Source organism: Phyllobates terribilis, unplaced genomic scaffold (assembly GCF_046119375.1).
Source record: "Phyllobates terribilis strain yellow unplaced genomic scaffold, ASM4611937v1 Scaffold_7__3_contigs__length_470593459, whole genome shotgun sequence".
Lineage (NCBI taxonomy): Eukaryota > Metazoa > Chordata > Amphibia > Anura > Dendrobatidae > Phyllobates > Phyllobates terribilis.
Window position 1 is genome coordinate 261992726 of NW_027362767.1, and position 24566 is coordinate 262017291.

At 50.7% G+C, this 24566-nt stretch overlaps 1 protein-coding gene across 1 annotated transcript in view; it reads left to right on the top strand.

The window, feature by feature from the left end:
• LOC141153140 (bcl-2-related ovarian killer protein-like) overlaps positions 1-11387 on the top strand; it is a 54453-nt gene extending 43066 nt beyond the window's left edge. Inside the window, exon 2 of the mRNA XM_073637833.1 lies at positions 9835-11387. Within this exon, the coding sequence (XP_073493934.1) occupies positions 9835-9972 (138 nt within the window). The 3' untranslated portion in view covers positions 9973-11387. The remainder of the gene's footprint in view (positions 1-9834) is intronic.
• Positions 11388-24566: the final 13179 nt, after the last annotated feature.

Below are 24566 nucleotides of genomic sequence, written 5' to 3' on the forward strand. Positions count from 1 at the left end.
CCTCTGTGGGGGTTGGCGCAGTATTGTCTCAGGATAACGGGGATGGATTACATCCCTGTGCCTTTTTTTCAAAAAAATTTTCGGAGACTGAACTGAATTACGATATTGGTAATCGGGAATTATTGGCTATTAAACTCGCATTTGAACACTGGCGCCACTTCTTGGAAGGTGCGGAATTTCCCGTTCAGGTTCTTACGGATCATAAAAATCTGATATATCTTGATGCTGCCAAGCGCCTGAATGCCCGTCAGGCTAGGTGGGCACTGTTTTTCTCGCGGTTTAATTTCTCCGTTACTTACATCCCTGGTACTAAGAATGTTAAGGCGGATGCCTTGTCTCGCAGTTTTTCTCCCATAGTCGGTGCTGAGAAAGAGGAGAACATTTTACAAGAAGGTGTTGTGATAGCTGCTTTGGACTCCGTTTTGGAAAATGAGATTCTTAAAGCACAGGAGAATGCCCCTTCTAACACTCCTCATGGGAGGTTGTTTGTGCCTGGGACCTTTAGGAGAGATTTGTTTGTTGAGTGTCACGAATCTCGGTTGGCAGGTCATCCCGGAATCTCTGAGACCAAGAGACTGGTGGGTCGCAGTTTTTGGTGGCCTGGATGGCAGAAGGAAGTCATTAAGTGGGTGCGTCAATGTACTATATGTGCTAGATCTAAGTCCTCACATACTCCTGCTACGGGGTTGCTTTGTCCTTTGGAGGTTCCCAGTGCTCCTTGGACACATTTGGCTATGGACTTTATAACTGACCTTCCCCCCTCTGAGGGTTTTACTGTCATCTGGGTGGTCGTGGACCGTTTTAGCAAGATGTGTCACTTGGTTCCTTTTGTCAAACTGCCCTGCACTAAAACTCTCGCTAAGGCCTTTGTCAAGGAAATTGTCAGACTTCATGGCGTTCCTACTGACATTGTTTCTGATAGGGGTCCTCAGTTCGTGGCTCGTTTTTGGCGTGCCTTTTGTGATAGGTTGGGAGTTCATTTGTCGTTCTCGTCCGGATATCATCCTGAATCTAATGGCCAGACAGAAAGGAAAAACCAGGATGTTGAGCAGTTCTTGCGTTGTTTTGTGGCAGACAATCAAGAGGGGTGGTCTGAGTTTCTGCCACTTGCTGAATTTGCTCTGAACAATCATACATCTTCTTCTGCTGGTTGTTCGCCTTTTTTTTGTTGTTCTGGGAGACATCCGTCGTTTGGGTCGTTCTCCAAGTTGGGATCTGCCGTGCCTGAGGAGGAGAATTTTTCCGGTGATTTGGAGAGAGTTTGGACGGATGTGCGTGGTAATCTTCAGGAGGCCAACAGAAAATCTAAAGACTACTTTGATAGGAAACGACAGGAGGTTTTGTTCGCTGTTGGTGACATGGTTTGGTTGTCCTCTAGGAATCTGCGGTTGAGGATTCCTTCAAAGAAATTGGGTCCCAAGTTTGTAGGGCCCTTTAAGGTGCTTCAGGTTGTCAACCAATCTGCTGTTAGGTTGGAGGTTCCTACCTCCTGGAGAATTAATCCGGTATTTCATGTCTCTCTGTTGAAAAAAGCTGTTGTATCGGATTGTGACGCCTCTGCCTCTGTTCCTCCGGTGGTGGAGGACGGGGAATATGAAATTTCTCGCATCCTTAACTCTAGACGGTATAGAGGTAGTTTGCAGTATCTTGTGGCCTGGAAAGGTTTCGGTCCCGAGGATAACTCTTGGGTGAGGTCGGATGATGTTTCCGCGTCCAGACTTATCAGAGCGTTTCACAGGAGATTTCCTGATAAGCCTGGTCCTAGGGGATCCGGAGGATCCTCTTAGAAGGGGGGGTACTGTTAGAACCTTGCTCTTAGTTTTTTTTTCCTTTGCTGGTCACATGACCTTGTTGGCCTATCTAATCCTGCTCCGCCCTTCTGGCTTTGCTGGACTTCATTGTATATCTACTTTCTAGCTAGCCTGTGCTCTGTTAGTTTGCTTGGTCTACTGACCTCTATGTTCTATATATTTTGTTTGTTCGTCTGTCTGCTACTATTTCTGTTAGAAGGTGTCCCATATTCCTCCCAGTCCTTAGTACTTGTAGGGATTCCTTCCCCACATCTATAGGTCTCCGTACAGACTAGCTTAGGACTTTAGCAGGTCTGATCGCAGGATCAGGTTCCCTGTTACATCGTAGGGATTAAGCTGAGTTCTATCGTAGGGACAGATCTCCTTTCTTTCCTTAGCTCTGGTAGCAGAACATAACAATAACTCCCCACGGGAGAAGTATAGCCTCAGGGCAGTGAGTGCAGATGGTGGGGGTGATGGTGCGCGGCAGCAACAGTAATGACTCAGAGTCCAGTGATGCAGTCCAGGGTCTTTACTCACAGTTTTACACTCCAAGCCACTTCTTCAGGTAATGGCTGCCCACGTCGTACTGTGCTCACCAGGTGAGGGGCTCGGCCAACTCCCAGGAACCTTTGGAATGCTTTTCAGGACCCCCTTCGTGTGTCCTTTCTCTGGCCCGTCGTACCCCACAATTGACCACGTTTCTGTCCAGCTGCCTCAGGCCTTGGCGGGCAAACGTATGTTCCGTTTCCCTGGGTCCTATATGGTGCCTTCCTAACGGGTGTAGTGAGGGGCCGTACACGTGCAGTGCCACGGCCTCCAGTTACTAGCTGAGGGTAGTTGCTCTTCTCCACTAGATGAGGTATCCGGTTCCCTTTCTTGGCCTGACCCCCCTACTCTGGTAGCGGCGGGCGTACGGTGGCGACTGGCCGGTCCGCACCCCTGGGGTCCCTTCACTCCACTCCTGGAGCCTCCTCCGTTCCTCTCCTTTCTGTTTTCGCTCTCCAGGCTCAGGCCTTGAGACTTGGCCTGCCTGCGGAGCAGAGCCCGTGCAGACCCCTGCTCCCAGCCTTCTTCTCTCCCTGCTCTCCCCTCTCTCTGACTCCATGATGGTGCCCACCTTATATACTCCTACTTTTCAGTGCACCCTGAATCTACTCTCCCCACCCACGCACTACCGGGTTCCCCCTTTCTAGGTGTTCCCTCCCCCCACTCCAGCCAGGGACAGGGACAGTTGTGCTCACTCTTGGGAGCATTGTCGCCCTGCCCCCCGGAAATGTGGTGTAGTGCATGTGGGTGTTAGGGTCCTGAGCCACACTCCATCCTTACCTGGAAGTGAGATATCACACCTCTGGGTGAGATGCAATACCTCTGTAGCGACTGAACCCTCGGGGCGCTACACAATCATTCTCCAGACTGGTTTCCAGACTGCTCTGCCGGTCTGTCTGCGCTGGGGGCGGAACTATCGCGCACTTGTGTTGTGCGACTACATGTGGTGGAAGTGGTGAGCGATGTGGGAACATGGAACGCCGTGCTTCCCACTTGTTTCACAACCCGGGAGACATGGGACGCTGTGTCTACCGATTGCCAGGCAACGCAGGACGCTGCCTTGGCTGCTGTAAGCCAATGGTGGGAATGTCTGCACCCTGCTGTGCAGGTGAGCAGGGAGTGACTCCATGGACATGACTGGGAGAAATGCACTACCTGATTGTTGTCTTTGGATTTGGCTGGCTATTTAAGGTCTGCTTCTAATTCAGTTCAGTGCTGTTTATTACGTTCCCTTGCGTAGTGGTGTGGTGAGTGCTTCCTGGTTGGACTTTGGTTGCTTCTGACGCGCCCCCTGGGCCGTGGGGTACTCAGTAGCCAGGGGAAGTCACAGTGGCGGTGACCCGGTCCGTGACCCAGGGCAGTCAATAAAAGGGGATTATAGTTTTTATAGTTTAATGTTCGTGACGCCACCTGTGGTATGTGGCTATATGGAGCCGCCGCTGCGGTGCAGATCCTCTGGAGCTGATGTTAGTGCAGCAGAGTTGGTTCAGTTCTCCACAGGTAGAGCTAAGCCCCAGGGCTGTGAAGTGATGTTTAACCCCTTTACAACCCAAGGTGGTTTGCAGGCAAATTTTTACAATTCTGACCACTGTCACTTTATGAGGTAATTACTCTGGAACGCTTCAACGGATCCTCCTGATTCTGATATTGTTTTTTTTGTGATATATTGTGTTTCATGATTGTGGTAAAATTTCTTCGATATCACTTGCGCTTATTTGTGAAAACAACGGAAATTTGGCGAAAATTTTGCAATTTTCAAAATTTGCATTTTTATGCTCTTAAATCAGAGAGATATGTCACACAAAATAATTAATAAATAACATTTCCCACATGTCTACTTTACATCAGCACAATTTTGGAAGCAAAATTTTTTTTTATTGGGGAGCTATAAGGGTTAAGAGTTGACCAGCGATTTCTCATTTTTCCAACAAAATTTACAAAACCATTTTTTTAGGGACCACATCATATTTAAAGTCACTTTGAGGGGTCTTTATGACAGAAAATACCCAAAAGTGACACCATTCTAAAAACTGCACCCCTTAAGGTGCTCAAAACCACATTCAAGAACTTCATTAACCCTTCAGGTGCTTCACAGGAATTTTTGGAATCTGGAAGAAAAAAAATAATATTTAACTTTTTTCACAAAAATGTTACTTTAGACCCAATTTTTTTTTATTTTCGCAGGGGTAACAGGAAAAAATGGACCCCAAAATTTGTTGTGCAATTTCCCCTGGGCACGCAGATATCCCATATGTGGGGAAAAAACACTGTTTGGGCGCACGGCAGGGTTCGGAAGGGAAGGAGCGCCATTTCACTTTTTGAATGTAAAATTTGCTTGAATAATTAGCGGACGCCATGTTACATTTGGGGAGCCCCTGATGTGCCTAAACAGTGGAAACCCCCCACAAGTGACACCTTTTGGAAACTAGACCCCTCAGGGAACTTTTCTAGATGTGTGGTGTGTACCTTGAACCCCCAGGTGCTTCACAGAAGTTTATAACATTGAGCCGTAAAAATAACATTTTCACATTTTTCCCACAAAAATGTTTTTCAGCCCCCACTTTTGCATTTTCATAAGGGAAACAGAAGAAATTGCACTATGCAGTTTGTTGTGCAATTTCTCCTGAGTTAGCAGATACCCCATATGTGGGGGAAAACCACTGTTTGGGCGCGCGGCAGGGTTCGGAAGGGAAGGAGTGCCATTTGACTTTTTGATTGTAAAATTTGCTTGAATAATTAGCGGATGTGCCCCCGATGTGTCTAAACAGTGGAAACCCCCCACAAGTGACACCATTTTGGAAACTAGACCCTCAGGGAACTTATCTAGATGTGTGGTGAGCACCTTGAACCCCCAAGTCCTTTACAGAAGTTTATAACATGGAGCTGTGAAAATAAAAAAATAAAACTTTTTCCACAAAAATGATGTTTTAGCCCCAATTTTTTTATTTTCACAAGGGTAAGAGGAGAAAATGGACCCCAAAAACTTTTGTGCAATTTCTCCTGAGTACGCCAATACCCCATATGTGGGGAAAATACAGTGTTTGGGCGCATGGCAGAATTCAGAAGGGAAGTAGCACTGTGTGACTTTTTGAACGCAAAATCGACTGGAATCGACAGCGGATGCCATGTCGCGTTTGTAGAGCCCCTGATGTGCCTAAATAGTGGAAATCCCCCACAAGTGACCCCATTTTGGAAACTATACCCCTCAAGGATTTCATCAAGGGGTATAGTGAACATTTTGAACCCAGAGGTACGACACAGAATTTGATAACATTAGGTCATCATATTGAATAAGTTGTCATTAGTCTTGAGCGCAAGTGCTCGCTACTTGAGTTTGCATTGGGTACTCAGGTATGCACTATGTATCACAGGTGCTCAAGTGAAATGCTCGAGTCCCCGCCCGCATGTTTCACGGTTATTAGACACCCCAAAAAAAAACAAGATCGCTCGTGCATGGCAGGCAATCCCAGCGAGGTTTTTTTGGCCGCGAAGCATATGGGGCGGAGACTCGAGCACCCGCGATACTCAATGCATACCCGAGCACCCGATGCAAACTCAAGTAGCGAACACTTGCGTTCAACACTAGTTGCCATATCGTCATCTTTTTTTTTTTTTTTTTTTTTTTTTTACTTTTGAAAAAAACAACAACCCTAACCCCAACCCTAACATTAGCACAACCCTAACCCCAACCCCAGCCCTAGCGTTTATTTTTTACGCCGTTCCTAGTGCGGTATAAGTGATTAGATGACCTTATTCTTCGGGTCGGTGCGACTACAGAGATACCAGAATCATATCGGGTTTTTATGATTGACAGCTGTCACACACTAAAAGACACATATTTAGTAAAATCTAGTTTTTGCATCGCCATATTTTGAGAGCTATAATTTTTCCATATTTTGGCCGACAGAGTCATGTAATGGCTTGCTTTTTGCGGGATGAGTTGACGTTTTTATTGGTGCCATTTTCAGGCATGTGACATTTTTTGATCGCTTTCTATTCCAGCTTTTGGGAGGCAGAATAAACAAAAACCAACAATTCAGGAATTGTTTTTCTTTTTTTAAATTTTATGCTACTCCTCGTGTGGTAAAATTGATAAGGCTGCTTTATTCTTCGGGTCAGTACGTTTACCGTGGTACCACATTTATATCGTTTTTCTAGGCTTTGGCGCTTTTACACAATAAATGCTATTTTACAGAAAAAATTATTTTTTTGCATCGCTTTATTCTGAGAGCTATAACTTTTTTATTTTTCGGCTGATGGAGCTGTATGGTGGCTTGTTTTTTTGCGGGACAAGATGACGTTTTCAGCGGTACCATTTTTATTTATATTCGTCTTTTTGATCGTGTGTTATTCCATTTTTTGTTTGGCGGTATGATGATAAAGCATTGTTTTTTGCTTCGTTTTTTTTGTTGTTTTTTTTACTGTGTTCACTGAAGGGGTTAACTAGTGGGACAATTTTATAGGTCAGGTCATTCCTGACGCGGCGATACCAAATATGTGTACTTTTATTGTTTGTTTGTTTTTTCATAATAATATTTATTGATGGGTACATTATATTTTTATTTTTGGTGGATTATTTTTTTTTAAATATTTTTACAATTTTTTTTTTTTTTTTTTTCACTTTCTTACAGTTTTTTTTAACTTTTTTACTTTGTCCCACTATGGGACTTTCACTTTTTTTATTCTGATCGCCTGCATAGCATAGGGATGGAGCACCATCCCTGTGCCATGCAGGCAGTCAGCGCTGCACAGTGAGAAGATTGTTTGGTCATGTACTGCGCATGACCAAAAAATCTTCCTGCTGTCTGGTGACCCGGATGTTGTCATGACGCCATCGGGTCGTCATAGCAACACCCGGGAAGCCGCGGCAGACAGCGCTGGAGGCCGGAAGAGGAGGTGAGTATTGCGATCACCTCCCCTTAGCCACCGCAATGCTGCGATCGACTTCGATCGCAGCATTGCGGGGGTTAATGTGCCGGGAGCGGTGCGGGACCGCTCCCTGCACATAGTACCGGGTGTCAGCTGTGACAATCAGCTGACACCCGGCGGCGATCGCGCCCGCACAGCCTGTGTGCGGGCGCGATCGCCATGACATACTATTCCGTACCATGCTCTTAAAGCCCAGGGCGCAGGTACGGAATAGTACGTCATGGGCTTTAAAGGGGTTAATGAGGTAGATGTTGCTGTGCAGTGTAGTGCAGGTGACGGCGCAGATAATAATTCTAGAACACAGTGGGGTGCAGTCTTCAGATTTACTCACAGTTGTTGCACTCGAGGCTACCAGTACCAGGGTAACCTCCCACGTCGTCCTGCGTTCACCAAGGAAGGGGTTCAGCAATCTCTCAAGTATCTCAGGAATACTTAAATGGAACCCCGTTCTATGTGCCTTCCTCGGTCGTCTTCCTGCGCTGGCTCTCACTCTCCTGTCCTGCGCCTCGCAACCAGTGTCCTAAGCTGGTAACCTCGGATCTTGGCGGGCAACCTGCAGTTCCCTGTATCCTATGCGGCTACCTTTTTAGCGATGTAGTTGCGGTTGTGAGTAGCGGCACCCTGAAAGTACAGAAGCCTCCGGTTTCTAGCTGAGCCTTGTTGTTCTCCACTAGTTAGGGGCCAGTCCCCTTTGCCGTCTGATCCCTCCACGTTCCTGCAGATTCGGGCGCACGGGTGGAATCCACACTTCCCGTGCCCCTAGGATCCCTTCTGTTCCTCTTGGAGCCTTCCTTTCGCTCCCTTCCTCGTCCTGCCAGTCCTCCTGGGCCTCTCACTCCAGGCCCGCTCCTCTGAGCAGAACTACAGAGCTCCTGCTCCCACTCCTTCTCCTCTGTCTGACTGGTTCTCTCTGCCTCCTTCTAGATGGTTCCCTGCTTTCTTATACTCCCACTGAAGTGCTCCCTTAAACTACTTCCTCCACTCACACCCACTACATGGTTCCACCCTCCAGCTAGGGACCAGGGACTGTGCTCTTCCTTAAGAGCAATCTCGCCCTTCCCTCCTGAAGTGGAGTGTGTTGGATGCGGGTGTGTGGGTCCCGGGCAGCACTCCCTCCTTACCTGAGAGTGAGATACCACACCTCTGGGTGAGATGCAGTACCTCTGTGGCGACTGAACCCGCAGGGGCGTCACACTTCTCAGCAGTTGCTAATGGTCGTTATTGGTTCTTCTTTATTAGCTATTGTCCCAGAGTTTCCCTTTGGTTTTCATTTGGGTTTTATGCTGTTAGCTTTGTATTTATTCTTGTACCTGTCTCTACATCGTCCACGTCACCAGACAGCAGCTATCCTGCGACAGCAGTCTGGGATGGGCTCTGTAATGCCCCCCTTCCCTTCGGGAGTGGGTGAACAATATCCCTGCCCTTAAGGGCTTAAGGACTTGCGTAGCAATGGTGGCTTACGCAAAGTGCGTCTGTGACTGCCCTTTTGCTGATCCGATGCGAGTCGCTAAAGAGTAGTTATTCCTGCACATAACACTCTGGCACCAGGAGTCTTGGCTGTGTGCAAGGCATCATGAAATCTGAAGATTACCAATGGATTTTGGGTCGCAATGTAGTTACCAGTGTCAGAAAGCTGGGTTTGCGTCCTAGGTCATGGGTGTTACAGCAGGACAATGACCCTAAACATTCTTCAAGAAGCACACAGAAATGGATGGAAACAAGGCGCTGGAGAGTTCTGCCAGCAAAGTGACCAGCAATGAGTCCAGACCTAAATCCCATTGATCACCTGTGAGGAGATTTTAAAATTGCTGTTGGGAAAAGGGGCCTTCATATGAGAGACCTGAAGCAGATTGTGAAAGAAGAGTGGCCCAGAATTCCAGCTGAGAGGTGTAAGAAGCTCGTTAATGGTTATAGGAAGCAACTGATTGCAGTTATTTATGCAAAAGGGTGTGCAACCAAATATTAACTTGGGGGTGCCAACAATTTTGTCTAGCCCATTTTGGGTTTTTTTCTGTGAAATGATGTCCAATTTGCCCTTTTTTCTCAGTTTTTTTGTGTTGTTACAATACACACAAAGGAAATAAACATGTGTATAACAAAACATGTGTATTTTTCTGGGAGAAATACTTCATTTTCTGGAACAATATTAAGGGAGCCAAAAGTTTTGGCCATGACTGTATATGTGTATAGCTGGTATAACCTGGGTATATCCTGTATATAATTATATATGTACAGCTGCTATAACCTGAGCGTCTCCTGTATATAATTATATATTGTAGGAAAGCCAGGTAGGACAGGGATAAATCATAGAACTGCAAGTCTTAATTTTGCTGTTTTTTGTTTTAACTCCCTTGGAGTTTTATGAAAGAAATAAATCTGCATATGCTTGGACCAAATCGCATTGCCTGTGTGAACGCTGCCTAATGCCTACCTGACAGAGTGAATCCCTACAATATGTACAGCTGATATAACCAGGGCATCTCCTGTATATAATTATATATATACAACTGCTATAACTTGGGAATTTTATTATAATCTTTGTATGAATTTATTTTTCCTTTTATAGGTCGGTTTTATTGAACACTTTAGAAAAGGGGAAGATTTGGAGAAAAAGACGTTGTGCATCTGCTGCACCATCCTTGCCATATGCTCCGCTTTGCTGCTTACACACTTCTTATGGAGGAAAAAAATGTCTTCCTTTTGAGGTGCAAAAGAAAGTGATAGTTCTGAAACTGTGCTGCCTGAACCAAGATAAGCAGCTTTCACATAGACAATAAAAATAGGAAGAATGCAGCTGGGTGACACTCAGCAAAGTGCCCAACTCCAGAAGCCATGGCCGACGCTGTAAGGTCTAACCTTCATCATTAGGGCACAAACAGTCACCAACATATCACAAAGAAAATGACACTTCTCCATCATGTGATACACAAAGTGACAGGTCAGCTCCTGGAGTAACAGTACTAGAGTGATAGGAAGTCCTGTGTGTGTATTATATCACTACAATAAAGGATGAGAGATTTATAATGTCAGGGTTATTCAAGTCTGCTGAGTCAGTGTATCTAAGCCTACCATGTATGATACTGTGCTGCTAAACTGTAGTAAAAGTGCTTCTCACTAAATTAGAATATCATCAAAAAGTCAATTTATTTCAGTTCTTCAATACAAAAAGTGAAACTCCTATATTATATAGAGTCATTACAGACAGAGTAATCTATTTCAAGTGTTTATTTCTGTTAATGTTGATGATTATGGCTTATAGCCAATAAAAACACAAGTCATTATCTCAGTAAATTAGAATAATTAACAAAAAAACACCGGCAAAGGCTTCCGATGCGTTTAAAAAGGTCCCTTAGTCTGTTTCAGTAGACTCCACAATCATGGGGAAGACTGCTGACTTGACAGATGTCCAGAAGGCAGTCATTGACACACTCCACAAGGAGGGTAAGCCACAAAAGGTCATTGCTAAAGAAGATGGCTGTTCACAGAGTGCTGTATCCAAGCATATTAATGGAAAGTTGAGTGGAAGGAAAAAATGTGGTAGAAAAAGGTGCACAAGCACCCGGGATAACAGCAGCCTTGAAAGGATTGTTAAGAAAAGGCCATTCAAAAATTTGGGGGAGATTGACAAGGAGTGGACTGCTGCTGGAGTCATTGCTTCAAGAGCCACCAGCTTTTTGGAGATGGAAATGTCATTCTCCAGCAGGACTTGGCCCCTGTCCACACGGCCAAAAGTACCAATACCTGGTTTATACACAACAGTATCACTGTGCTTGATTGGCAGCAAACTCACCTGACCTTAACCCCATAGGGTATTGTCAAGAGGAAGATGAGAGACCCCAGACCCAACAATGCAGACGAGCTGAAGGCTGCTATCAAAGCAACCTGGGCTTCCATAACACCTCAGCAGTGCCACAGGCTGATCGCCTCCATGCCACATTGCCGCATTGATTCAGTAATTGATGTAAAAGGAGCCCCGACCAAGTATTGAGGGCATTTACTGAACAGACATTTCAGATTTTAAAAACATTTTTAAAGCTGTTGTTATAATTTACTGAGATAATGACTTTTCTGTTTTCATTGGCTGTAAGCCATAATCATCAATAATACTGAACTGAAATAAATTAACTTTTTGATGATGCTCCAAAGACATACTGATAGGGAATTTAGATTGTGATCCCCAAAGGGGACAGTCATAATAATGTATGTAAAGCGCTGCAGAATATGTTGGCGCTATATAAAACTAAAGATTATTATTATATTCTAATTTAGTGAGAAGTACTTGTATCTACTCTTATGTCTGACACTATTTGCTGAGCTGTGTATCTAATCCTATCCAGTGTGATACTGTCTGCTGATCGGCTGTATCTAATTCTATGTGTTATACTGTCTGCTAAGCTGTGCATATACACTGTGTTCCAAATTATTATGCAAATAATATTTTCTCAGATTTTCCCAAATTACCTATATGAATTGCAGTCATTGTAATTTTCCAGTCAAATAACTATTAGAGTACAATTGAAAGGTTTTTGTACAAACTGCCTATGATAACAGTATATTTTAAAAAAAAAAAAACGCTCAAACTGCACTCAAAATGCATGTTCCAAATTATTATGCACAGCAGAGTTTTCAACCTTTTCATTTTAATAAAGAACAAAAAAATGGTCATTTTTGAAATGATAAGCATTAGCAGGTTATTACAAACTGAAATCAAACAGTTTTCAACTCAAAACTTTATTCTAGGTGATGTAACATTTGCACATAGGACCCCTTGTTCGAAAGGAGCTTCTGAACTCTCTCGTCCATTGAATTTGTCAGGTTTTGGATGGTTTCTGCTTCAATTGTTTTGCATGAGGACAGAATACCCTCCCAGAGCTGTTGCTTAGATGTGAACGGCCTCCCGCCATCATAGACACTCCTTTTGATGATGCTCCAGAGGTTCTCAATGGGGTTGAGGTCAGGGGAGCATGGGGGCCACACCATAAGTTTGTCCCCTTTTATGCCCATAGCAGCCAGAGATGCAGATGTGTTATGTGCAGCATGAGACGGGGCATTATCATGCATGAAATGATCTTGGTGCGGAATGCACGGTTCTTCTTCTTGAACCATGGAAGGAAGTGCTGTTTGAGAAACTCAACATACATTATGCAGTTCATCTTTACCCCTTCAGGGATCCTAAAAGGGCCGACAATCTCTCTCCCCATGATTCCAGGCCAAAACATTACTCCACCTCCTCCTTGTTAGTGCCGTAGCTGTGTTTGCATGCGGTGTCCATCAACCAGCCATCCTCCACTCCATCCATCTGGACCATCGAGATCATTTCATGCATGGTAATTGTAGCGTCGGCGTCCCTGCCTCCTGCTAGGCAGGGACGCTGTTCCCCTCACCTCTCCGCTCCGTGCCCGGCGTCTTCCTCCCGCTCTGCTGGCAGCGCGCGCTGCTTCCCGGCCACTGTGCTTAGGGCGCGCGCGCTCCCCCTCTCTTAAAGGGGCCGTGCGCGCCGTCCTAAGGAGTCCCCGGCCAATGGCTGGAGGACCTCACCATATATAAGGCACCTCCTCCAAAATGGAGGTGCCCGAGCAATATTATTGCATAGCCTATCACTCTGCTTCAGCCCTCAGGTCCGGTTACCAGATACCTGCCAGTTACTTGCCAGATTCCTGCTTGATACCTGCCTGATACTTGTCTATCTACTTGCATTCCTGCGGTCCGACAGTCTGCCTACCAGCCCTGCCAGTCTGTCTATGGATCTGATTGCGCGCTCACCTGGTAGCGCTCATCTGCTACCTGCCTGCTAGCCTACCTGGAGGCTCTGCCGTCACGTGCTGTGACCACCTGCCTGTCCAGAGACTCTTACCCGCTCACCTGGGAGCGTCCGCCTGCTACCTGCCTGCTAGCCTACCTGGAGGCTCTGCCATCACGTGCTGTGACCACCTGCCTTTCCAGAGACTCTTACCCGCTCACCTGGGAGCGTCCGCCTGCTACCTGCCTGCTAGCCTACCTGGAGGCTCTGCCGTCACCTGCTGTGACCACCTGCCTGTCCAGAGACTCTTACCCGCTCACCTGGGAGCGTCCGCCTGCTACCTGCCTGCTAGCCTACCTGGAGGCTCTGCCATCACGTGCTGTGACCACCTGCCTTTCCAGAGACTCTTACCCGCTCACCTGGGAGCGTCCGCCTGCTACCTGCCTGCTAGCCTACCTGGAGGCTCTGCCGTCACGTGCTGTGACCACCTGCCTGTCCAGAGACTCTTACCCGCTCACCTGGGAGCGTCCGCCTGCTACCTGCCTGCTAGCCTACCTGGAGGCTCTGCCATCACGTGCTGTGACCACCTGCCTTTCCAGAGACTCTTACCCGCTCACCTGGGAGCGTCCGCCTGCTACCTGCCTGCTAGCCTACCTGGAGGCTCTGCCGTCACCTGCTGTGACCACCTGCCTGTCCAGAGACTCTTGCCCGCTCACCTGGGAGCGTCCACCTGCTACCTGCCTGCTAGTCTACCTGGAGGCTTAGCCATCACTTGCTGTGACCACCTGTCTGTCCAGAGACTCTTGCCCGCTCACCTGGGAGCGTCCACCTGCTACCCGCCTGCTAGCCTATCTGGAGGCTTAGCCGTCACTTGCCGTGACCACCCGCCTGTCAAGAGACTGTCCCCGTCACTTGCCGTGACCTCCTGCCCTTCTACCCAGAGACTGTCCCCGTCACTTGCTGTGACCTGTCCTTCTACCCAGAGACTGTCCCCGTCACTTGCCGTGACTACCTGCCCGCCTACCCTGGGAGCCACCCGCTTCCTTACAAGGACTGCCCCTTTGTATCGTTGCTCAGAGGTTCCACCTCCCAGACCCATTACAGTTTGCTCGGGCCATGGAACCCGGTGGCACCCAAGCTCCCTCGCTCTCGGACTTGTGTCATGAACTTTCCCGTCAGAGGTCCCAACAGGAGTCCATCCTGAGTCATCTGCGTAGTGTTAACTCCCGCCTGGACACATTGTCTACCTCTTCGGGAGCTGCCTCCACACGCACACTTACTACCCCGGCACCGCCGCAGCCCATCAACTCCATGGCATCTCTTCCCGGTCCCCGCCTCTCCGCTTCTCCTAGTTTTGGCGGAGATCCCAGCCAGGCACGGGGCTTCATTAACCAGTGCACTCTGCACTTCGAACTGTTGGCACACCAGTTTTCCACCGACCGAGCCAAAGTAGTCTTCATCATGTCCCATCTCACGGGAGAGGCACTGGCTTGGCTAAATCCTCTATGGGAGAGAGGAGACCCCCTGGTGTCCAACCTGCCAGCCTTTCTCACGGCTTTCCGGAAAGTCTTCGGCGAACCAGGACGGAAGACCTCATCCGCATCATCTCTGCTACGCCTCCGTCAAGGAAATCTCACCGTGGGCCAATATGCCATACGGTTCCGTACCCTTGCTTCGGAGCTGGCCTGGGATAACGACGCCCTGGTGTCTGTCTTTTGGGAGGGTCTGTCCGGCCGTATTAAAGATGAACTCGCCGGTCGGGACATTCCTACCACTCTCGACGACTTAATAACTCTTGCCACCCGGATAGACATCCGGTTCCAGGAGCGCGCCAAAGAGGTCACCCGTGAGAGGAGGTTTCCACGTCTAGCCCCTACCTTCCAGAAACCCGTCACTTCTCCCGTTACTCCCCAGGCGCACTCACCCGAGCCTATGCAGGTCGACCAGACCAAGATGGTCAAGACCCGTCAGGAGTTACGCCGAGCCGAGGGGAGCTGCTTCTACTGTGGCAGTAAGGAGCACCGGATCCGTTCCTGCCCGGAGAGGTCGGGAAACGCCTGTGTCTAGGATCGCTCAGAGAGGTCGTCCTAGAGAAGAGTAAACCCTCTCCATCTCTGTTGCTGTCGGTCTCTATCATCTGCGGGGAGAACCGTTATTTTGAACTAGCCCAACTTGACTCTGGAGCTGCCGGAAATCTCATTTCTCAGTCCCTGGTAGAGAAATACCGCATTCCCACCAAACCTCTAGCTGTACCCTTATCTGTCGCTGCCGTAGATGGGGGCCTCTTACCACATCCCATCCAACTCATCACCGAATCCATAACCCTGCAGGTGGGAATGCTGCACTCTGAGAGCATCTTCTTTCATGTTCTGCCTGGACTCTCTCACGCCCTCTTGCTAGGCCTGCCTTGGCTTCAGAAACATGCACCCGTGCTTGATTGGCAGACCGGAGAAGTCCTTTGCTGGGGACAGGACTGCCATAAGACTTGTTTAGTTCCCTTCCATCCTGTCCGTCCTTCTCCTACCCCAGCCAATCTACCTGGTCTTCCGGTTCCCTATTGGTCTTATGCGGACGTCTTTAATAAAAAGGAGGCAGAGACATTACCCCCACATAGACCAAACGACTGCCCATTCGACCTGATGCCCGGCGCTACTCCTCCCCGTGGGCGTATTTACCCTTTGTCCGCTGCTGAGACCCGGTCCATGTCCGAATATATTGAGGAGAATCTGGCCCGGGGATTTATCCGGAAATCGACCTCCCCGGCGGGAGCAGGCTTCTTCTTCGTCAAAAAGAAGGACGGCTCACTCCGTCCCTGTATAGACTATAGAGGCCTTAATCAGATCACAGTGAAGAATAAATACCCCCTTCCGCTCATTCCGGAATTATTTGACAGTCTTAGGGGGGCTAGAATCTTCACCAAGCTGGACCTCCGTGGGGCGTATAACCTGGTCCGTATCCGTCAGGGGGATGAATGGAAGACGGCATTCAACATCCGGGACGGCCACTATGAATACCTGGTAATGCCCTTCGGTCTCTGTAACGCTCCCGCCGTCTTTCAAGAGTTGGTCAATGACATCTTCCGGGACCTTCTCTACTCCTGCGTAGTGGTGTACCTGGACGACATCTTGGTCTTCTCTCCGGATCTTCTCACTCACCGGAGGGATGTTCGTCAGGTCCTGCTCAGGCTCAGGCAGAACCACCTCTACGCTAAATATGAGAAGTGCCTCTTTGAGCAGACCTCGCTTCCGTTCTTGGGCTACATAATCTCTCAGACCGGCCTACGAATGGATCCTGAGAAACTGTCTGCCATCCAGAAGTGGCCCCGACCAGAGGGGTTGAAGGCTATTCAGCGGTTCCTGGGCTTCGCCAACTACTACCGCCTCTTCATACCGCACTTCTCTTCCAGGACTGCCCCAATCTCTGCGCTCACCCGTAAGGGCACTAATCCCAGAGAATGGCCGCCCGAAGCAGAGGAAGCCTTTCTTTCCTTAAAACAGGCTTTCTCTTCCGCCCCGGTGCTGCATCGTCCGGACGGCAACAAACAATTCTTCCTGGAAGTGGACGCCTCCTCCTCTGGAGCCGGAGCGGTACTTACCCAAAAGTTGTCTTCCGGAAGAATGGTAACTTGCGGCTTCTTCTCCAAACTCTTCTCCCCTTCTGAGCGCAATTATTCTATAGGAGACCGAGAGTTATTGGCCATTAAGCTGGCACTGGAGGAGTGGCGTTACCTGCTCGAGGGGGCTCTTCACCCGGTAATTATTTACACGGACCACAAGAACTTGGCTTACCTCCAGAGTGCCCAGAGACTTAACCCACGCCAAGCCCGGTGGTCCTTGTTTTTTGCCCGCTTTGATTTCGTTCTTCATTTTCGCCCGGCAGACAAAAACATCAAAGCTGACGCCTTGTCCCGATCCTTCCTGGTGTCTGGTCTAGAGGAGGAGCCTAAGCACATCATTGATCCCGCCAATACGCTGCTTGAGGGACTTGAAGGGTACGCGGCTGCGTACTTGGACGATATTGCAGTCTTCAGTCCCACTTGGGAGGATCACCTAGAGCACCTGCGGCAGGTGCTCGGTCGGATCCACCGGGCAGGCTTGACCATCAAGCCGGAAAAGTGCCAGCTGGGCATGAGTGAGGTCCTCTACCTGGGTCACCGGGTAGGCGGGGGGGTTCTGAAGCCAGAACCGGGGAAAGTGGATGCCATCGCATCCTGGCCCACTCCTAGGACCAAAAAGCAGGTGATGTCCTTCTTGGGGACCGCCGGGTACTATAGGAGGTTCGTCCCACACTATAGCACCCTGGCCAAGCCCCTGACGGACCTCACCAAGAAGAAGCTGCCCGTCGCAGTCGACTGGACAGTCGCCTGCGAGACAGCTTTCGGGGCACTCAAGGCCGCCCTAAGTAGCTCCCCTGTACTGCAAGCTGCCGACTTCGACCGGCCGTTTGTGGTACAGACCGACGCCAGTGACTTTGGCCTCGGTGCTGTGCTAAGTCAGGTCAACACGACAGGCCAGGAACATCCTGTCTTGTACCTGAGCAGGAAGCTACTGCCCCGGGAGGTGGCTTACTCCACGGTGGAAAAAGAATGCCTGGCAATTGTATGGGCCCTGCAGCGTCTGCAGCCCTACTTGTACGGGAGCCATTTCACCGTGGAGACGGACCACAACCCCCTCAGCTGGTTACACACGGTCTCTGGGTCGAATGGCAGGTTGCTACGCTGGAGCCTCGCTCTCCAGCAGTACCACTTCTCCATTCGCCACAGAAGATGCCGTGACCACGGTAACGCTGACGGGTTATCCCGGCAAGGGGAGGGTGCAGAAGGACGCACGGGGGAACACAGGAATGTGCTACCCCCTCGCGCCCTCGTATAGGGGGAGGTGTGATGAACCTGTAGCCGCCATCTTGGTAATGATAAATCATATCCAGAGATGGCCACACTTCAGCAGCCCCACCCTTGGGACCTTCTGTTAAAACGTCAACTAGATAGTTTCCCCCCATCCAGGCTCCTGTAAGATAAGAAGCCTACTTAACACTTGAATGCTAGGAGCTTCAAAGACTTCGAGAGGAAACACAGCCAGCAGGGGGGGGGTGCTTCGTCTATCTGTACCTGACCATTTGTCCCATAGGACTAGTTTCTTTGTCTGTCACAAGCATGGAGGCATAAGATATAGAAACATGAATAGTACACGCATGTTGCGTGGGATGGGCCAATAAAAAAATATCACGGCGTCCCGGAGCCATTGCGCACACAAGCCTCCGCGGTAGACGTTTGTACGTGCTCTGGAAGCCAAGATATAGCGCGGAGCCATTCCTGAGGACCGTATGGTATCATAATTGATATCAAAAGGTCGGTTACGGCGGCCCGAATCCATGGGAACCCCTGGGGGTATCATGAGACCATCCCAGAAGAAGTTATTGGGTTCCATAGAATTTGGGCTTCTGATCGAAGTTAGACCTGAGGGTGGAGACTGAGCCAGCTGACCTCACCAGCAGTGGGCGGGACGGGGCAGGTAAGATAGCAGGACAGACAAGAGACAAGTCAGTTTTTGACCCAAGAGTGGTGTGCTGAACATCTGAGCACCAGCTGAGGCCACCAAGGGGAGGAGCAGTTTGACCATGCGGTGGTAGGCCTCAGCCTGTAACAAAGAACCGTGCCTGCGACCGCAGAATCCTCTCCCTGCGTCACAAGAAAATCAAGAAACCGGTAACTGATATGCTGTGGTGATTCTGTGTGTTGTATTCCATTGTTGTATAGTTTAGCCTGACCTTATACCTGTGTATATTTAGTTGTATATCGTGTATCTAGTGTATTATTATAATCAATTACCTCAAGTAATTGTGGGCCTGCCTTTTATTCTGCATAACGAACGCACGTCCGTGTGAGCTCGGCTCAAGCCAAAAACGCTACCCAGGGTTGGTTCCTGACCCGATATAGGCCCATTCACGGACTGGGCGTATATCTAAAATAGGGACTGGTGGCAGCATACCAACTGGGGATTGGGGAAGGCTGGTAGTGACGGTCGGAGGTTCAGATATATATATTCCTGGCGCGGCCAAGGAAGATATATATACCGCCCTCACTACAGAGGGCCCCGATACCCAGTAGGTTACAGGACAGTCTCCCTGGCGACCGCTTATCCTAGGTGCAGTTCCTTGACTGACCTGAGGCTAAGAGGGCGCTAGCGAGTTGTGCTGTGTAGTGACGTTACGGTTTAGTGACGTTGAAGGGATAACACACTACCGTGTTCCCTGCGCTGGTTGCAGCTTCCTGGCACTACTTTCTCTAGGTGCAGTACCTTGACTGACCTGAGAGGTAAGGGGGCGCCAGAGAGCTGCACCCACCGGCCGGCTTTCATCACATTGGTGGCAGCGGTGGGAATAATAGTGTTGTGGGACCCCTACTCCCAGGCACTAAAGACTGCCAGTGGTAACTTCCACTGCTGGAGTCTTAAGGTCAGCCCAACGTGGTGTGATGAACCTGTAGCCGCCATCTTGGTAATGATAAATCATATCCAGGGATGGCCACACTTCAGCAGCCCCCACCCTTGGGACCTTCTGTTAAAACGTCAACTAGATAGTTTCCCCCCATCCAGGCTCCTGTAAGATAAGAAGCCCCGGGGCCTACTTAACACTTGAATGCTAGGAGCTTCAAAGACTTCGAGAGGAAACACAGCCAGCAGGGGGGGGTGCTTCGTCTATCTGTACCTGACCATTTGTCCCATAGGACTAGTTTCTTTGTCTGTCACAAGCATGGAGGCATAAGATATAGAAACATGAAAAGTACACGCATGTTGCATGGGATGGGCCAATAAAAAATATCACGGCGTCCCGGAGCCATTGCGCACACAAGCCTCCGCGGTAGACGTTTGTACGTGCTCTGGAAGCCAAGATATAGCGCGGAGCCATTCCTGAGGACCGTAGGGTATCATAATTGATATCAAAAGGTCGGTTACGGCGGCCCGAATCCATGGGAACCCCTGGGGGTATCATGAGACCATCCCAGAAGAAGTTATTGGGTTCCATAGAATTTGGGCTTCTGATCGAAGTTAGACCTGAGGGTGGAGACTGAGCCAGCTGACCTCACCAGCAGTGGGCGGGACGGGGCAGGTAAGATAGCAGGACAGACAAGAGACAAGTCAGTTTTTGACCCAAGAGTGGTGTGCTGAACATCTGAGCACCAGCTGAGGCCACCAAGGGGAGGAGCAGTTTGACCATGCGGTGGTAGGCCTCAGCCTGTAACAAAGAACCGTGCCTGCGATCGCAGAATCCTCTCCCTGCGTCACAAGAAAATCAAGAAACCGGTAACTGATATGCTGTGGTGATTCTGTGTGTTGTATTCCATTGTTGTATAGTTTAGCCTGACCTTATACCTGTGTATATTTAGTTGTATATCGTGTATCTAGTGTATTATTATAATCAATTACCTCAAGTAATTGTGGGCCTGCCTTTTATTCTGCATAACGAACGCACGTCCGTGTGAGCTCGGCTCAAGCCAAAAACGCTACCCAGGGTTGGTTCCTGACCCGATATAGGCCCATTCACGGACTGGGCGTATATCTAAAATAGGGACTGGTGGCAGCATACCAACTGGGGATTGGGGAAGGCTGGTAGTGACGGTCGGAGGTTCAGATATATATATTCCTGGCGCGGCCAAGGAAGATATATATACCGCCCTCACTACAGAGGGCCCCGATACCCAGTAGGTTACAGGACAGTCTCCCTGGCGACCGCTTATCCTAGGTGCAGTTCCTTGACTGACCTGAGGCTAAGAGGGCGCTAGCGAGTTGTGCTGTGTAGTGACGTTACGGTTTAGTGACGTTGAAGGGATAACACACTACCGTGTTCCCTGCGCTGGTTGCAGCTTCCTGGCACTACTTTCTCTAGGTGCAGTACCTTGACTGACCTGAGAGGTAAGGGGGCGCCAGAGAGCTGCACCCACCGGCCGGCTTTCATCACATTGGTGGCAGAGCGGTGGGATTGCAGAATAATAGTGTTGTGGGACCCCTACTCCCAGGCACTAAAGACTGCCAGTGGTAACTTCCACTGCTGGAGTCTTAAGGTCAGCCCAACATTAGACGGTCAGGCTAAAAGTATAACAAGGTGTGTGCAAACTCAGGGTTGCAGCGGTGTCGGTTACCAAGATGGCAGACGGCACCAGGAGCAAGACCCTGCAGGAGGCTAATGCTACGGTCCGTGTGGCAGGAGGGGAGGACATTGTTACTCATGGCGAGGAGGAGTCCAGCCCGGGCACCTCAGGGAGCCAGTCCCCAGTATACGGTCCCGCAGTGGGCTGCCCACCACCTACCCAGCCCAGCCTGTCCAGATCACAAGCCCTTTTACAAGCGGCTATGGCAAGTCTCCAGTCTCATGGCGATGCCGTCTACAAAACCCTCCTGGCAGCATCAGAGAAGGCAGCGGAGGAGGAGCGCGAAGCTGCGGAGCGCCGGGAGGCTGCGGAGCGTGCAGAGCGGGCTGCAGAGCGCCGGGAGGCTGCGGAGCGTGAAGCTGCAGAGCGTGCAGAGCGAGCTGCGGAGCGCCAGCACCAACTGGACCTGGCCCAGCGGGGGCTTCCGCTAGAGCAACCAACCCATCAGGAGACCAAGTCGTCCAAAGTCCGAGCTGAGGACTTCCCTCTACTGGAGAAGGATGGGGACCTGGACTCCTTTCTGGTGGCATTTGAACGGACCTGTCTTCAGCACCATCTGGCCCGGGATCAGTGGGCCAGATACCTGACCCCCCGTTTGAGGGGTAAGTCCCTGGATGCCTTGGGGGACTTACCTGCCGGGGAGGTACAGAACTACGACTGCATCAAGCGGGCCCTGATCCGGCAGTACAACCTCACTCCCGAGTCGTACCGCCAGAAGTTCCGGAGCCTGCTGCGTGGCCCCAAGGACACCTGGACCGATCATATGCGGGCGCTGTTGAGAGCCGCAGAGCACTGGACCTCGGGTCTAGCGCTTACTACCCGCCAGGAGGTCCAGGAACTGTTCGTCACGGAGCAGTTCTTGTGGAACTGCCCAGAGGACCTCCGACAGTTCCTCCGTGACCGAAAACCAACAGGGGCTTCTGCTACAGCCGCCCTGGCAGACGAGTATGCCAATAACAGGGCGCCTGAGCTGAAGAAGTCTGCCAGCAGCACCTGGAGAGGGGGTAAGCCCAGTCATGCCCCTGTTTCCCCGGCCCCTAGAACACAAGGGGTGTATCCCCCTGTTGCCCTCTCCAGGCAAGGACCAGACGTAAGACGTTGTCATCTATGCAACAAACCAGGACACTTTAGGGCTGAGTGTCCCCAGCGCCAAAAGACCCCATCCCAGTCCCAGAGAGCGCCCAATGTTTTGTGTGTGGGAGGGGGTGGTGGTAGGTCCCTGGACAACATCCAACCCGTCACCATAGGCCGTTCTGCGGTCATGGGACTGCGGGACACGGGCGCTGAACGAACACTGGTACGGCCTGAGGTGGTGTCCCCCCAGGACTTGGTACCAGGAAAGACTCTTTCCGTCTCCGGGGTTGGAGGCGTGGAGCCGGCACTTCCCGTTGCCATGGTGTATTTGGACTGGGGTGCCGGAAGGGGGATGCGGGAGGTGGGAGTAACGCCAAATATTCCCGCAAATGTTTTATTAGGGACCGACTTGGGGCGTCTAGTATCGCAGTATGTACCCTCTGAACCCCCAAGTTCGGCCCCCCAAGAGTGTATTGATTTGTCTGCTGCTAATGCCAACCATGTTGTATGTAGTGTGTGTCCTACTGAGGAGGAGGGAGTGAAACCTGAGGGTAACACCTGCACAGACACAACACAAACAGGGTTAGTGAAAGCAGGTGGGGAGTGTGGGGATGCCCGCAGAGGTGCTCAGCCGGCGTGCCGTGACCTCTTGTCCTCCGGTGAGGGAGGGGGCGGGCAGGATTCTGTAGAGGGAAGCTCAGGGATGGAGAGGGGGGCAGCTACCGGCAGTGTAGGGCTCCCAGGGGTATCCAGGCTGCTGAGTATAGGCCCACTGCAGGGGGAGGAACAGGCCATGGGAGGTGGGGGTGTCCCAAGAGAGGAGCCGCCAGGTAAGACCCCAGGGCAGGAGTTCCCCACATCCGAGATGTCCAAAGGCCTAGGAAGCCTGCCTGATCGGGCGGCTTGGTCAGAAACAGAGGGGAAGCAGGCACTACCCACGGTCACAGCGGTCATAGCCGCTGTCACCAGGAGTGGGAGCGCCGGAGCCCAAGGAGCCTTGCAGAGGTCCGACTGCTTCCCCACTTCTGACCAAGTGTCTGCCGGGTCAGACAGCGGCCAGGTGACATGCCCGGAGGGGCTGACAGAGGATGTGGCAGTTTCGTCGATTCTGGCCACATCAAGTCAGGAATTTCAGGCTGCGTTGGAAGCAGACGACAGCCTGAAAGCTCTCAAGGAACAGGCGGCACAGCCTCCCATGGAGTCAGACTGCGAGCGGGTGGTCTGGGACCAGGGACGGCTGTACCGGGTAACGGTCCAGCAGGGTTCACCGGAGGCGTGGCCCAGGGACCGACAGTTAGTGGTACCCTATCCGTTCAGGGCGGAATTGTTGCGGATCGCACACGAGATTCCGATGGCCGGACACCTAGGGATCGCTAAAACCAAGGCCAGGATAGCTCAGCATTTCTACTGGCCTGGGATGGGAGCCGCGGTGGGTGCCTACTGCCGTTCGTGTGACACCTGTCAGAGGGTGGGGAAGGCGGGGCCGCGCCCCAAAGCCCCACTGGTAACTCTGCCAATCATCGAAGAGCCTTTCTCGAGGGTTGCTGTGGATCTTATTGGACCTCTGTCCACTCCCAGCCACTCCGGGAAATGCTTCATACTCACGGTAGTGGACTATGCCACCCGGTACCCGGAAGCGGTAGCTTTGTCGTCCATTCGGGCCGACAAGGTGGCTACCGCCTTACTGGAGATCTTCTCCAGAGTGGGTTTCCCCCAAGAAATGCTCACCGACCGAGGGACCCAGTTCATGTCGCGGCTGATGGAGTCCCTCTGTAAGCAAATGCAGGTGCAACATCTGGTGGCCAGCCCGTATCACCCACAGACTAATGGCCTGTGTGAGCGGTTCAATGGCACCTTAAAGCAGATGCTTAAGATGTTGGTCGACTCCCACGGGAGAGACTGGGAGCGTTACCTCCCACACCTCCTATTTGCTTACCGGGAGGTTCCGCAGGCCTCAACGGGGTTCTCCCCCTTTGAGCTCCTGTACGGGCGACGGGTACGGGGCCCCCTGGCTCTGGTGAAGGAAGCATGGGAAGGGGATTTGGCCACCCCCGAGGTGTCGGTCATCGAGTATGTCGTGCGCCACCGGGACAGGATGATGGCCTTGGCAAAGCTGGTGCAGGACAATATGGCCCAGGCCCAGGCCGACCAGAAGCGGTGGTACGACCAGAATGCTTGTGAGAGGACCTACCAGGTGGGTCAAAAGGTGTGGGTACTGGTCCCCGTACCACAGAACAAGCTTCAGGCAGCCTGGGAAGGTCCCTACTTCGTGCACCAGAAACTCAATGCCGTCACCTATCTGGTCACCCTGGATCACGCCCGTGGAAGGAGGAAGGCC